At 36.2% G+C, this 13,197-nt stretch overlaps 1 protein-coding gene across 7 annotated transcripts in view; it reads left to right on the plus strand.

Moving 5' to 3' along the window:
• SORCS2 (sortilin related VPS10 domain containing receptor 2) overlaps positions 1 to 13,197 on the plus strand; it is a 552,477-nt gene that overhangs the window by 479,512 nt on the left and 59,768 nt on the right. For all 7 annotated transcript variants that reach the window (XM_064511468.1, XM_064511470.1, XM_064511471.1 and 4 more), the window contains exons 12-13: positions 6,254 to 6,330; positions 12,523 to 12,614. In XM_064511468.1, coding sequence (XP_064367538.1) covers positions 6,254 to 6,330; positions 12,523 to 12,614 — 169 coding nt within the window. The remainder of the gene's footprint in view (positions 1 to 6,253; positions 6,331 to 12,522; positions 12,615 to 13,197) is intronic.

Genomic DNA, 13,197 nt, shown 5'->3' on the forward strand with positions numbered 1-13,197 from the left:
TCTCTTAAGATGCCTTGAACAATATATTTAAGTTTGGATGAGAAAAGCAGAAATCAAAGCTGAATAAACACTCTCACAGTAATTGAAGGGTCTTCTTTCCTGTTCCTGTAGCTTGTCACGTAGCTACAAAAAAAGATACAAATTATATAAGCTTCACTTGAGAAGCTTCTGTACTACAGACAAAACTTTTTGAAACTATGGTGGTAAAAGGCTCTATGTCACATATGAGAGGAGATTTCAGGCCCTTTAGATCTAAAAGTGATGTTAAAATGATATCATTTTTAGCTCCAGCTAATGTGTTCTACAACTGGTTACCTATTCCAGATGCAGTAACTTTTTCAGTACGAACCTGAATCACCTTCAGTATATTTCTTGTCATTTGTTACTAGAGACAGATTTGAAATCTAATGCATACTTGCTCAACTGATTAAAAAGGCTCCATGTTCTAGTGGTGCACTTGAGTCACTTAAGACTTTATAGCTTTAACAAAGAGACTCACCAAACAGCTCTCTGTAATTTGTGTGGATGTGCATTTCAGTCAGAACGCTTTGGTATGTGATGGGTAGTACTTGAATGGGTAGTATGGAACGGTACTTGAAAACTGCACCTTTAAGGCTAGTGTTACGAGGTACTATGGAACAAGGCAGAAAGAAGAGAACAGAAACAAAATAATGAAGTTCTGAGAGAGTAAATTTGTCTAAGTGCATAAGATAGGTAGAAATAGGAAATATTGCAATAGAAGACAGGGGACACTGTAGAAAGTTTGAAAGATGGGACAGCAGTGAACAAGGAAAGGACGGAAGGAAATAGTAGGGTGTGAGTAAGGTAAACTGCAGTAGCATTTGGAAAGCTGCAAGATCGACCTTCAGACTGTGTTTCAACTTTTTTTTTTAACAGAACATTTCCAATTATAGTTCTTCCGTAGTTTCTCAGTCCCACCACTGACATATTTAATGTCTTTGCCTGAAGTGTTGGCTTTTTGTCTTGAGGTGAGCATAATTTGGCTATTTCTCACCTTCTGTGTCACTTGATTGCAATGTCAGTTGTGCATGTGTGTGACTGGTATCCTTTGACTGCCACACTTACTATGAGTAACATTCATGATGATAATAGTTCCGCATTGATACAGCATGGAAAATTTCAAGACGTTTTTGCTTGTACTTTTTGAATGGTCATGTGATTTTGCAGGTGTTTATTTGCAATTTTATTAATTTCAGGATTTTTTGCAGTTCATTTGCAAACTGGTTGATACGGTGTTATAACATATGCTTTTGTCTAGTTAGCTGGCTTAATCCAGTAACACAGTGTGACACAAAATAAGGGTAGCTAGAGGCTTCAAGTAAAATTGTGCACTTTATTTTAAAGTAGACATATTAAAAACAACAGAATATTCCAAATGCTTGAAGTCATGTGTTATTATAATATAAAAAATACAGCTAAAACAATGCAACTTGTGAAATGGAGAAAACTCCCAACTCTTGTGCGACCTAATTTAAATAGAAAGGTTTGAAAACAAATCTGTGGTGAGCCCAGTAAGTTCCTTGAGAGACTTAATTTTATTCCAGTTTTACTTTTCCAGATGAACAACTTTCAAAGATACCTTGGGTTTAACAAACTCAGCATATTCCCCTATGTGTCCCTAAGGAAATTTCCTTCTCTCTGTCACCTCTGAGACTTGGCTATATGGCTGCTTCCCACTGCAAATAAGACATTTATCCAAGAGCAAAACTAGCAATGTATTCAATAAAAGTATCTGCACAAAGAAACACATAGACCAGCAAAAAAATTAACATCCCAACAAGAAAATAGGTTTTATCATCCCCAGCCATCCCAAAGAAAAGGTTCTATGGGTAATTCCAGAAGCATGAGAATATATTCATTCAGAGAAATGCATAACAGTGAAAACTGTGCAAATATCAAGGAAAGTAAGACTATAAGAGAAGCAAAGAAACGTATTTTTTATAGGTAACAAAACACACTTGCTAAAGAGAACTATGGATCTCCGTAACAAAACTATAAAGGAAAGAGTGTGTCTGTGAGAGTGATTAGTATACTGTAAAGGAGAAGCTGGAATTTAAGAGTATATGAATATAATGCAAAACTCTGGGTTTAGAAAAAACAAGCAAGAAAAGACAAGAAAATCTTCTAAATCAGGTGCCCAAATGTGTTTTTCTTTGACTAAACTGCACTTCAGATAGTTCTGTGATTTGTAACTGATTTTGTGCATCTCTTGCTGGTTGTGTTTCTTTTCACATTGTACATGTATGTTTTAATGCTAATGTACTTTTTTTTTGTATTGTACTGAGTAAGTTTGTATGCAGAAGTTACCCAAAGAGAGAGAAATGCCTGTGCTTTAATTTTCTAACAGGAATTGTGTGTATTTTGTAATTCCTTGCTATTTCTTTAAATTCATGATAATCTATTTTTTAGGTTGTACTCTCACCTCTAGTAAGAATTTTTTGAAAATTTCCAACTGAATGGCTTTTTGTGGAAAATTCTGCTTTTCTAAGGCAATGTGCTTCAGGAGAATATACCAGGAAGATATTCTTGCTCTGGGACAGAGATTCTGATCAATATTAAAGAGGTTTCCAATACACATAGCTGCTTCAGATTCAGGAGCTTGTCAAATTGAAGATTTGAACCTCAAAGATTTGAACCAGTTCTGCACATCTCAAGACATGTCTTTACTGGTTAGGATATTGACTCTCTGGGATGTAAATCTTTATTCTTTTTCAATTAAACTCATGAGAAAATTTATGATCCTCATCATTCCTCATGCCAGTTTGGTTCTAACCAACCTCCTCTCCCTTCCCACCTGGCAAAGGTGATTTCTCATCCACATCTCCTTCCAGTGACCAGATTTATCTTTGTGGGTGGGGAGACCTCCTCCACAAAGCTGAATGTCCCTGATGAGATTTGTGAAGATCAGGAAAGTCAGATCTTGTTTCCTGACCTGTGATCACATGGATTTCTAGGATTCGGAGTGATAATAAATTAAAAATGGCCATGAACCTTACTAGATCTAAATAACCTTCAATTTGAGAAGAAAATACAACTGAGCTTAGATGTGAAGCTTTCATTTTTGACCTGTCTCTTTAAATAATATTCAGGTTTAAGTGATGTTTAATTGGGTTTTTCTCTGATACCAGAAGCTCTGCCTAAGTGAATGCAACATGACTGTAACTGAAAGATGTAATTTTCCAAGGAATGCAGGACAGAAAAAACCCAAAAGCTGAATCTGCTTTTAAAAAAATTTGAGCCCTGGTGCTTGTTTCTGCTTAGTACAGATGATGTGGTTGTAGCTTTTGGTCGTTTCTGACACTGAAGTTTCATTGTGATTGCTGGTATCACTAGAACCTTTCTCAAAACTAGGCAATCTTACAGATGCCTGTAGAAACAATAACCTTTTTGTGAAGCTGTGTGATTGCCCTCTCTAGCCCAGCTGCATTCACCATATCAGCGGGCAGAATGATGGGAAGCTGATGAGGTGACATGCCTCCACGGGTAAGCACCCAACAGTCCTGGTGCTGACCTAGCCTGCCTGCTTTGAAGATGGTGATGTTTGCAGGGAAAGAGTAAGGGCTATTCACTTTGCAATTATATGTTTCTCTTGCCTTCCCAGTTAGCACAACTGGTGTCACATCCAATAGTAATGATGAGAGTTATTCCTGCATTTTGAGTCTAGGCTGGTGTTGGCACATTTGTATTACAGGCCTTAATGTATACTTCATCCATACAAGCCTGGGTCTTAGGTACATGTTTAGTGGATATCTCATTACTTCATTCATAATGTCTTGGCTTATCAAATCTCATCATTGCCTACAGGAATATGGGTTCATTTTCAAAATGACACAGCCAATTAAATCTGTGCTGAATTATTTGATAAAGGACAAAGCATGGAGTGGGTTGGAAATATGGGAAACAAAGAGGCATCTTCTGAAGTGTTACATGCATTTGAAGAAAATGAACTAATTCCTGCAGATTCTGTGATTCAGCATAAAGAATATTGTAATCCTGTCTAGGCTGTATTTGGAGTTAAATAATTTAAAGTTAAGCACTAAACAGTGAAGCACACACGATCTTGATGGCCCAAACAGAGGATGTATTTTGGGCAGTGCATGCAATTGTTCCTCTCAAGAACCTTTCAGCACTAATGAGTGCAATCCGTCTGCATAAACAGATCTGTTTTAGTGGTAAGAACAGCTATTTATATAACACACAAGTAAAATTTCACGCCGCTATCCTAATCTCAAGTGTTTTCTTTCCTCAAGTCTATTCTACTTAAGAGGATCTGATAATTTTTATCTTCTTTTTACTCTAAAAACATACAAACCATATATTTAAGGAAAAATCCCGTGAAGAATATCATTTAGAAGGAATACTGTGCTATGATTGCTCCTTCACAAAAACACTCTAAACTTACTGGCGGTTTAATAGTTTGCTGTTTGATATACAGCCTGTTAAAAGATAGAGATCTCAGCATTTGGAATTGCATCTGCTAAGATGTGGTTCCACAAGTTTCTTCCAAAACTTCTGTTTGCTTTGCAGCAATCCGAATGCTAGCTACTGGTCTTCAGTGCTTTTTGTCAAGATATTCAGTAGCTTCCTGGTCAATATTTAAGTAAATCAGGCAATTCTGCTTTGGACTCTTTTGTATTTACAGATTGTTTCAATCCCCTAGCCACAGTTTTTCAGTTATATATTATTTGTTATATTTTATATATTTCTCCAGATTCCGAATTTTTCTACCACTTCATAAAATCTTGCAGATAAAACATCTTTTACATTAACAGTTCATCTTTTATATTAACAAATAAAGCTCAAGATGAATAATAATAAAGTTTACATGATAAATAAATATCATTTTTTTACATGGAGGAACAAAACTAAAATATTCTTTAATGCCTGTGGATAATTTTGAATAGAGTCTACCTGCAAATTTTTGGGCCAAATAACAATGGGCATGCAGAAAAATAGTGATTCCCCTCTTTGCTTCAAAACAGAATCAGTTTTATTTGTCATTCTTAAATATTTGTGTAAGCTGTTCTCAAAGGCTGACAGTTGCAAGGGCAAACTATTCCAGGACATGGCTTACATTGCCATTACAAAGTGAAATGAGTTTAGGGCCTACTGTACAGATCATAATGATGTCAATTATATTTAATGTTCCCTGGTTAGTTTGAGGGTACCTACAATCTTTTGTGTGATATTATGTGATATTTTATAACTTCTTTCTGTTACATGTTTTATACAGTGCCTAGTAAAAAGGGATCCCTGATAGCTGATTAAGGTCTGTGGAACTGTGGTGCACATTTTAATAATAATTTGTGGATTATTAAATCCTTAGTATATAGTAGACCTGTGATACACAAGAAGTAGACATTTCTCACAAGTTAAAGAAATTACATTGTGAGTATGTGTAAGAGCGGAGGAGGTTCGTGGGCAGAGAGAGAGGACTGGGATTCACAATTTGAATCTGCCTTGTTCTGCTTTGGCAAGCTCAGTTCTTTTACATTTTTAGATCTACGAATTTAATGTTCTTTACTTCCTTCCCTCCAAGGTCATTCCCTCGTATATATTAGGAAGCAACCAGGAGCATATGTAAGCAAGGGAATCTGTGATTGATTGATGGTTAGGTAAATTGTCAAGGATCCCGGAGCGACCCTTATCTTCACAGGCTGACCATCTCATCAGATGATTTGTCATCATTGGAAAAGTAGTTTTATCCATTGCTTTCTGGGCAGAAGAGGTAGGGTTAAGGATGGTCTCTAAAGTAAAGGTTCAAGATGGAGGGAACAAAATGTTGTGGCAGTAACAGGAACAAGGGAAATAGACCTTGCTACTGTGTCTTTGGCAAAATATGTAAAATCTTTGTGAAGTAAGAACAGTGAGTGGTCTGGGCTTTTTACAAACAGGTTCTGTTTGTTCTTTAGAGCATGGTTTGGCCTCTGCAATTTAGTATTAGAGTTAAGCCTCATTGCTCCCACCTGTAGACAACTATGTAAATGTTAAAATAAAAAAGAAAAAAAGACAGGTTACATATATGTTTTTAAGAAGATATGGCTGGTGCTACTAGAAATGCCTGGTGATCATTCAAATTTAGTTCTTGCTCTGGCCTGAAAAGTCTGACTGGTATCACTACTAGATCCAATCTGTTTTGGCCTGACAGTCATTTTTTCTTGCGCTTTTGGACAGAGGAGAGGGTGACTCCACTGTCTAATTGCAACCCTTGTATCCTTCTGTTTTGTGATAGGTAACCTGGGGTCTCAGCTGGTTGAATATAAAGAAGAGATGTACATAACATCTGACTGTGGGAACACGTGGCGTCAGGTAAGAAGCAGAAGTAATCAAAGGCACCTGGAAATAATTTTAATGTACCCAATGTGATGAATATTACAATGCTTAACTAGTCTTTATGTACCCACTTTTTTGAGGCAGATGGCTATTATTATCCTTGTTTTGCTTGGAAGCAAAGGAGATTTGCAAAGCCTGAAATGGGCTGTTCTGTCAGGTTCCACTGTTACTCAAAAAACATTAGTCTTTAAAGATCTTCTCATAAGTATCTTGCATAAGAAATGGAGTTCCCTTAGGTTTAAATAACTTAAATGATCATCCTATGCTATTGATGAAGTGGACATGGGCTAGTTCTTACAGCACGAATATTCCAACCTGAAAGACATAGTTTAGGTAAAAAGGAAGAAACTCTTCTGCTTCTTAATCTGAAAACTTATATTTAAACTTAAACTTAACTCTGTTCTGCCTTGAAACTGAGAAAACAGAAAAAGATTGAAAAACCCACAAACCTTTGAATGTGTGTTAGGATGATTTAATGAATTCTGGGACTACTAATACCGAAGTTTTTAAAAAACAATTTTGCAGTAATTGTAATGTCATCTGAATTTTGAACATCTTTTGCTCACAGTGCTCAATGTTGATTTAAGTACTGTACCTTTATTATGTATTTTATCCTAAATTACTCTGTCCCAGCTATGTTTAATCATAGGGATATTTTCTTTTCAAGTTTTAAATAACAGCTTCAATAATCATAAAATATAAGTTCTGCAATCTATTTATAAGGTTTATCCGGGGGAAAAAAAAAACTCAAAGCACAGAAGTGTGTCATAAAGTCATTTAGTTTCAGTTAAAATACTGTTTTAATGTTCAGCTGAAGGGAAATTCAGTTGTGTTATTATCTGTGAAGAACTAACTGTGAAGATGCTCTCACTAGTGTTATTGAGCCCAGAGAGAGTATGAAAAAAAAAAAGAGAATAATGCAGGCGTTTTCTTATATTGCTGTTGTAGGGTGCCATTTATACTCCACAGAAGGTCTTTATAAAAGAAATACATTAGTTTTGTCATCATAATGTCCTTTGAGTTTTAAAAGATAGGTTTTTATGCCAATTTTTTCCTCAAGTTCTAGCAAATGATGTTTAAAAGCAAAAGCCTTAAAGGACTTGCAATAGGTACTGTGTTACATAATATTTAACAAAGGCTTCTCTAATGATTTACAGTCACCATTTACCAAAGTTCCATATTTTTCCTGGGGTGAAAAGTAAGGAGGAAGGAGTGAAGGGGATCAAATTCATATTCTCATTGTTTTTATTTGTGAGACACTTAGGCAAATGAGATGTGATGAAAATCGACCTTAAGATGACTATTCAGGCTGTAAAATCAGTCACAAACTGATACTCATTATGACAGTCAGAATGAAAAATACCGCTGCTTTCTTTATTTTAATTAAAACTGCTGTGAAGCCTTTGAAAGCACTTACTCAATCTTAATGTTTGTGATCAGAATGAAAATATAGATTCTTTTATCTATTTTATGACCTCACTATTCATGATCAAACAGGTTCTTCCTGGGGACTCCTGGGGACAGCTGTACATTTCCTTTCTCAGTTAAAGTTCATGAAACAAAAGATAAGACTTCTGTGAGATAATATGGGAATTATTTAGACAGCAAATTACCACTCTTCTGAGCAGGCAAAAGAAGAGCAAAGCTCATGTTTTGTGATGATTTTTAGGGTGTGTTTTAAGTCACTGACTTGGAAACTGCAGTTGCGACTATTGAGTACCTGTCACCTTTCTCACATCCCATACGTGTTGCTGCGGAGCTGCATACAAACTCTGCTAGAGGAAAAGCAGTCTGTGGTTGTGTAGAGAGACAGAGCAATACAGACAAGTAAATATAAAGGACTTAGGGAGAAACCAGTTCAAGGAATTAAAGGGTAATGAGAGTGATAAATAAAAGCTATCCTGAAATAATAGCAATATTGGCACTAAAACTCATAGGAATATAGGACTTGGAGGAAGATCAAAGATCGTGTAATCCAATCACCTTTTCTAAGGCAGCATCAGATGTACCTGCAGTGTCTCTAATAGAGGTTTGCCTGACCTGTTCATTAATCCTTCACTGAAGGAGATGCTCCAGGCTTCCTGTGTAGTGCTTCCCATTATTCACAGATTTTTCTGAATACTTAAAATAAGCTGTCCTTGCTTTTTGCTGTTGTTATTGCAGTTTCACAAATTTTACAAGTTAAGCTGATTTATTCTCATCTTTGGAGAGCAGTGGTTTCCTGTCACTCCAGAATAACCTTTTAGATATTGAAAGGTCATTATCATGTCTACCCATAGTTAGAAAAAAGCAAACTCAGATGCACCAAATTTTCCTATTGCGTCAAGTTTCTTAACCTCTTCTCCCTCTTTTTGCTCGTCTTTTGGACTCCCTAATCTGTCATCTCTCTTCTGGAGCATGATAAAACTGAATGCAATGTTACAAGTGTTATCAGTGCTAAATAGAATGAGATGATTGCCCCTGATGTCTTGATATTACTGGCAACTTAAATCAGGAGATTTCTGTGTTATGCAGTAGCATCACATTGTTGACTGAGATTCAGTTTGTGAACCGTAACTGGGACCAGTCCCTGGGTCACTGAATTTGTAATAAGTTCTTCATTTAAGAACAATCCATTGCTCAATTTCCTTCAATAGTTTGTTAGCCATTTGTGTACAGTTCTTACAATTATTTCAATTAAACCCGTGTTTACATAGTTTGCCTATGGTAATGTCACATGGGAAAGTTCATGAAGACTTACAGTGGTAAGATATATAGCTGGTGTTGATAAGCACAAATAAAAATGCCCAAACAAGAAACCACTGTGAAATTAATAAATACTTCTAATAAATGGAAAAGTAAAACAAGGCTTTTGATTAGAAGTAGCCACAATACAACTTGGGCAGGCTTCAGTTTTTCCCCTGCCTCTCTGTTACGTGATGCCTGAGCTGCTTTTTGATGTCTCTTGAAAACATTGCTTTACATTGCTTTTAACATTTTAAGACAAACTGAAATTTGTGACTTTGTACTGTACAACATTGCACTATAAATAGCAGTAGTTTAGGAGCTGATTGACAAGTAACTTAAATGTCCATGCAGCAACAGTGATCTGGACTTCATGCAGGAGAGGGAAATCTAATCTTGACATTATCATAAACTACATGGGCTTAGATCATCTTATGTGAACCATGAAGATACAGCCTGAGGTGAACTTGTGGGACAGCTATGTCTGTTTGGAAGGTTTCTTTGTCTCTTATACAAGGAAAACAATATCATAAAATGTGTCAATGACCGTGATGTTGATCAGATAGGTAAATAAATATTGCATCCTGGGAGAAATGACCAATCTTTGAACACAATTTCAGACTATCCAGGTTTTACACGTTTTTTCCCTGTGGGGCCTGCTTTTTCAGTCTTGATTTTTAAGATGTTAGAATAGTCTGTTAAATGCTGAGCATGACCCTATGTAGACATCTGAGTGTGTCGGGCTGTTTTTTAAAAACTGATTTCTGTTCACGTTTATCGTTGCCACTGCTATTTCAACAGCATTTGTTACAACATCGTGCTTGAGGCAGAGCAAACAGAGTAAGACAGAGGTCTGGCTTTCAAAAGAAATGGCTTAAATAAAAGCAAAAAGCAGTAACAAAACTTTCATATTTGATCTGTTAGAAAAGTAGCCAGTCAAGACACGGAATGGTCGATTAATCTGCCAAGGTTATACAGAAAAGTTTATTGTATGTCTAGGGACTGAATCTACATCTCTGGAGTTCCATCCCAGTGCTTTGTTTGTAGGAATATTCTTTCTCCATGTCAAGTTCTTTTGTATCAAAACAATTGGAAAAATCTCTTTTAAGCAAGACTACCTTTTTTCTGCAGACATCAAAGAGATGGATGGTAACACCTTTAAACACAAGAATAAAGGCTGGAATTCCAGCCTCTCACCATCTGAGAAGGTACAACTGGCTAGTTCTACGGCAGGAAAAGTTCTATTTCCAGATTTAAATTGGAATTTTGTGAGAGAAGCATGTGACTTTGGGTATTTTTGTTTATTTTTGCAATTTACATATCTGAGAGTGCAGTTGCATGGAATACATTACTCTGGGACCATTTAAACAAGGTTTCGGTGGCTTCATTGAACTCTCTTAATTGCTCCCAACAGATAATCTGGCCCAAAGTATCTGCTGAAGTTGTTACAATAGACACAGGAACAGACAGGGAGAGGAATGAGAGAGAGAGAAAAAAAAGTTGACATTATGATTATAAAGCACATAACATTCTCAAAGAAGTAAAAAAAAACATGGAAATATGTTATAATAATTTAGTTCCATAGTGGCTAACTGCTGGTAGGGATCATAATAAATTTGCTAAATTACTTTAGTTAGTGGAGAGATTTAAATTTATGTATCAGAATTCATGGCTGACTGTAAACTTGTTCCTGGGTTCTAACTTAAGCTCTGACACCAGGACCACCTTTGCATAGATTCCTTACAAACTGTCTGTCTTGGTTTTTTTTCCAGAGAGTAGAGACAAATACTTATTTTTGCACTCAACTTCATAGGAGTGAATTCTTTACAATGTACTGAAGATGAAAATTTGCTTTCCTAAGGGAACTTAATATATTTTGGATATGAAGTGTTTGAAGTGTGTGAAGGAGAGGATGACAGAAAGATCTCATTAATATGGCTAGGAAATGTCCAATGTGCCTTATAGTGTGCCACAGTTGAAGTGGAAGTAGGATAAATCTGGGCTACTGGAATAATGCACTGGGAAGTGCCCTGGTAATTTTCTAAGAGTAAGGGGGATAAACCTAATTTGGATAAAGCGATACAGATGCCAGGTTCCATTATCTTCAATATGACGGTGAAGCTTTCAGAAACTTTATATCCTGGCGTATACTATTTCATTTTGATTTGAGCAGATGTTCAAACAGTTTGGAGAAAGATCAAAACTTTGCTTGCTTACATGACTCCAACTGATCTCATCCTTTTGAGGTGCATCTGAAATTAATGGCTGTCCTTTATTGAATTCCGTTCTAAAATATGCAGCTGTGTGAAATAAGTAGATAGGGCTATAAATGTCTCATATGAGGGTTTTGCCTGCAAATTGGCAACACTGAAAAGCTGATCAGACACGAAGCTCGAAGATTCCCATAAAACATTATTAGATGAGAGAAAGACTGAATTTTGAACCCATAGGAAATGCTTACTATTTTTGAAGTAATTGTGAATGTTCTGTAAGATAAAGACTTTTCCCCCTCTGGTTCAATATTTTAGTGATAAATTCTCTAAATGTATAAAAAGAAGTGTTTAGTATTGTCAGTATTTTCTCATTCACGAAGCAAAGTCAAGCTAACCTTTATGTTTTTCACCTTTGCTTCATCAAAGTGTGTGGGAGGGTGTATGCTCATGTATTAATTGCTAAGTGTGTATAGTAACTCTCACTTTATCACCTGCTCTTATGTTAAATGAACTTTCACAGACTAATAGCATGGGCAAACTCTGTCTTGCCGCAGATTTCAGATGTAAAAGAGGAAAGATGTTTATCTGTTTGTTTATTTTAGCACTGCTGACCTCCAGAAAATAATATAGGAAATTCTGAATCCTTTGTATCATTGAATCACCATTATATGTATTTTGATTCCAAACTCAGAGTGGCCTCATTGTGAGATCACATAAAGTTTCGATTTAAACAAGTCATTAATACTGGAAATGCAGAAAATATGCTTGCACCAATTCTTTCAAGTTTTATGGAGTCTGGAGAACATGTGAGAGAGCCACAGGTAGCAATAGCTTTCCTAATTTTTTTGTAGAATTAGACTATGAAGCATTTCATTTTGCAAGATACACAGAATATGGCAAATACCAAAATAAGGTGATAGGTCCCTTGTTGATATTTAACAGGAAAGAATGCAGAATGCAGACTGTGAATAACATAAGCTTGGGCTAAGATCACTGTTGACAGTTAAATCTGACTGTGATTTGAACTTGAAAATTTTCTGATTAATCTGCTTAACTTTCTTTTCTTTTACAACTGGGATGAATATAGGAATGAAACTGACTTTTATGTCCTTTCTAATTTAAAGTGCAGACATTATAAAAGATAAAGGTCTTTTAGCCCTGGTTTACTCATACACTTTATTTCTGCTGTTTGGTATATTTGCTTAGCTGGCCTTTTTTGTCTGGCTTGCAGGTCTTTGAAGAAGAGCATCACATCTTGTACTTGGACCATGGCGGAGTTATTGTGGCCATCAAGGACACTTCAATCCCTCTAAAAATACTCAAGTAATTCTGCAGTCAGTTAGAGCAGACATATTGTGTATTCAAGATAAAGTTCAGAGTTTCAAATGAGCATTTCAGTGTAATTGTGTTGGAAATTCAGGTTGAGTCGGCTTAATTTAACATTCATTAAGTCAACAAAATGCAGGTTGATGTTTTATTAAAGTTTGCTTCATGATGCTGTTGGTACCATGATGTGCTACGTTATTCATAATAAATTGTTCTAGCATCAGTGTAAATATTTTTGCATAAAAGGCTACGCTAGTACTCTGCAGTACGAACTATGTTCAGCATGACTGTTGTCTGCCACTAGTTTGCAGCAGCAGTATGTGGCAGTGATGCTGAACTTAAGCTACGTAAGTGCCAAAGGTGTCCTGTCAGGATAATGAATAATATAATCAAGCTCTGTCCCCTTTAAGGGCCACAGCAAATGAAGATGTTGGAGAGTTGCTCTGGCAAGAGCAATGTAATATAAGCTTCCAAAGCCAGTGAGAAAATGAGTGATGTGTGCTAAAATGCTGTGGAACACAGTTACGCAGGAAGCCTAGTGCTTCTGAGAAATGCATGCACAAATTAACTGTACTGTGCA

This window comes from Dromaius novaehollandiae, chromosome 4 (assembly GCF_036370855.1).
Source record: "Dromaius novaehollandiae isolate bDroNov1 chromosome 4, bDroNov1.hap1, whole genome shotgun sequence".
Classification (NCBI taxonomy): domain Eukaryota; kingdom Metazoa; phylum Chordata; class Aves; order Casuariiformes; family Dromaiidae; genus Dromaius; species Dromaius novaehollandiae.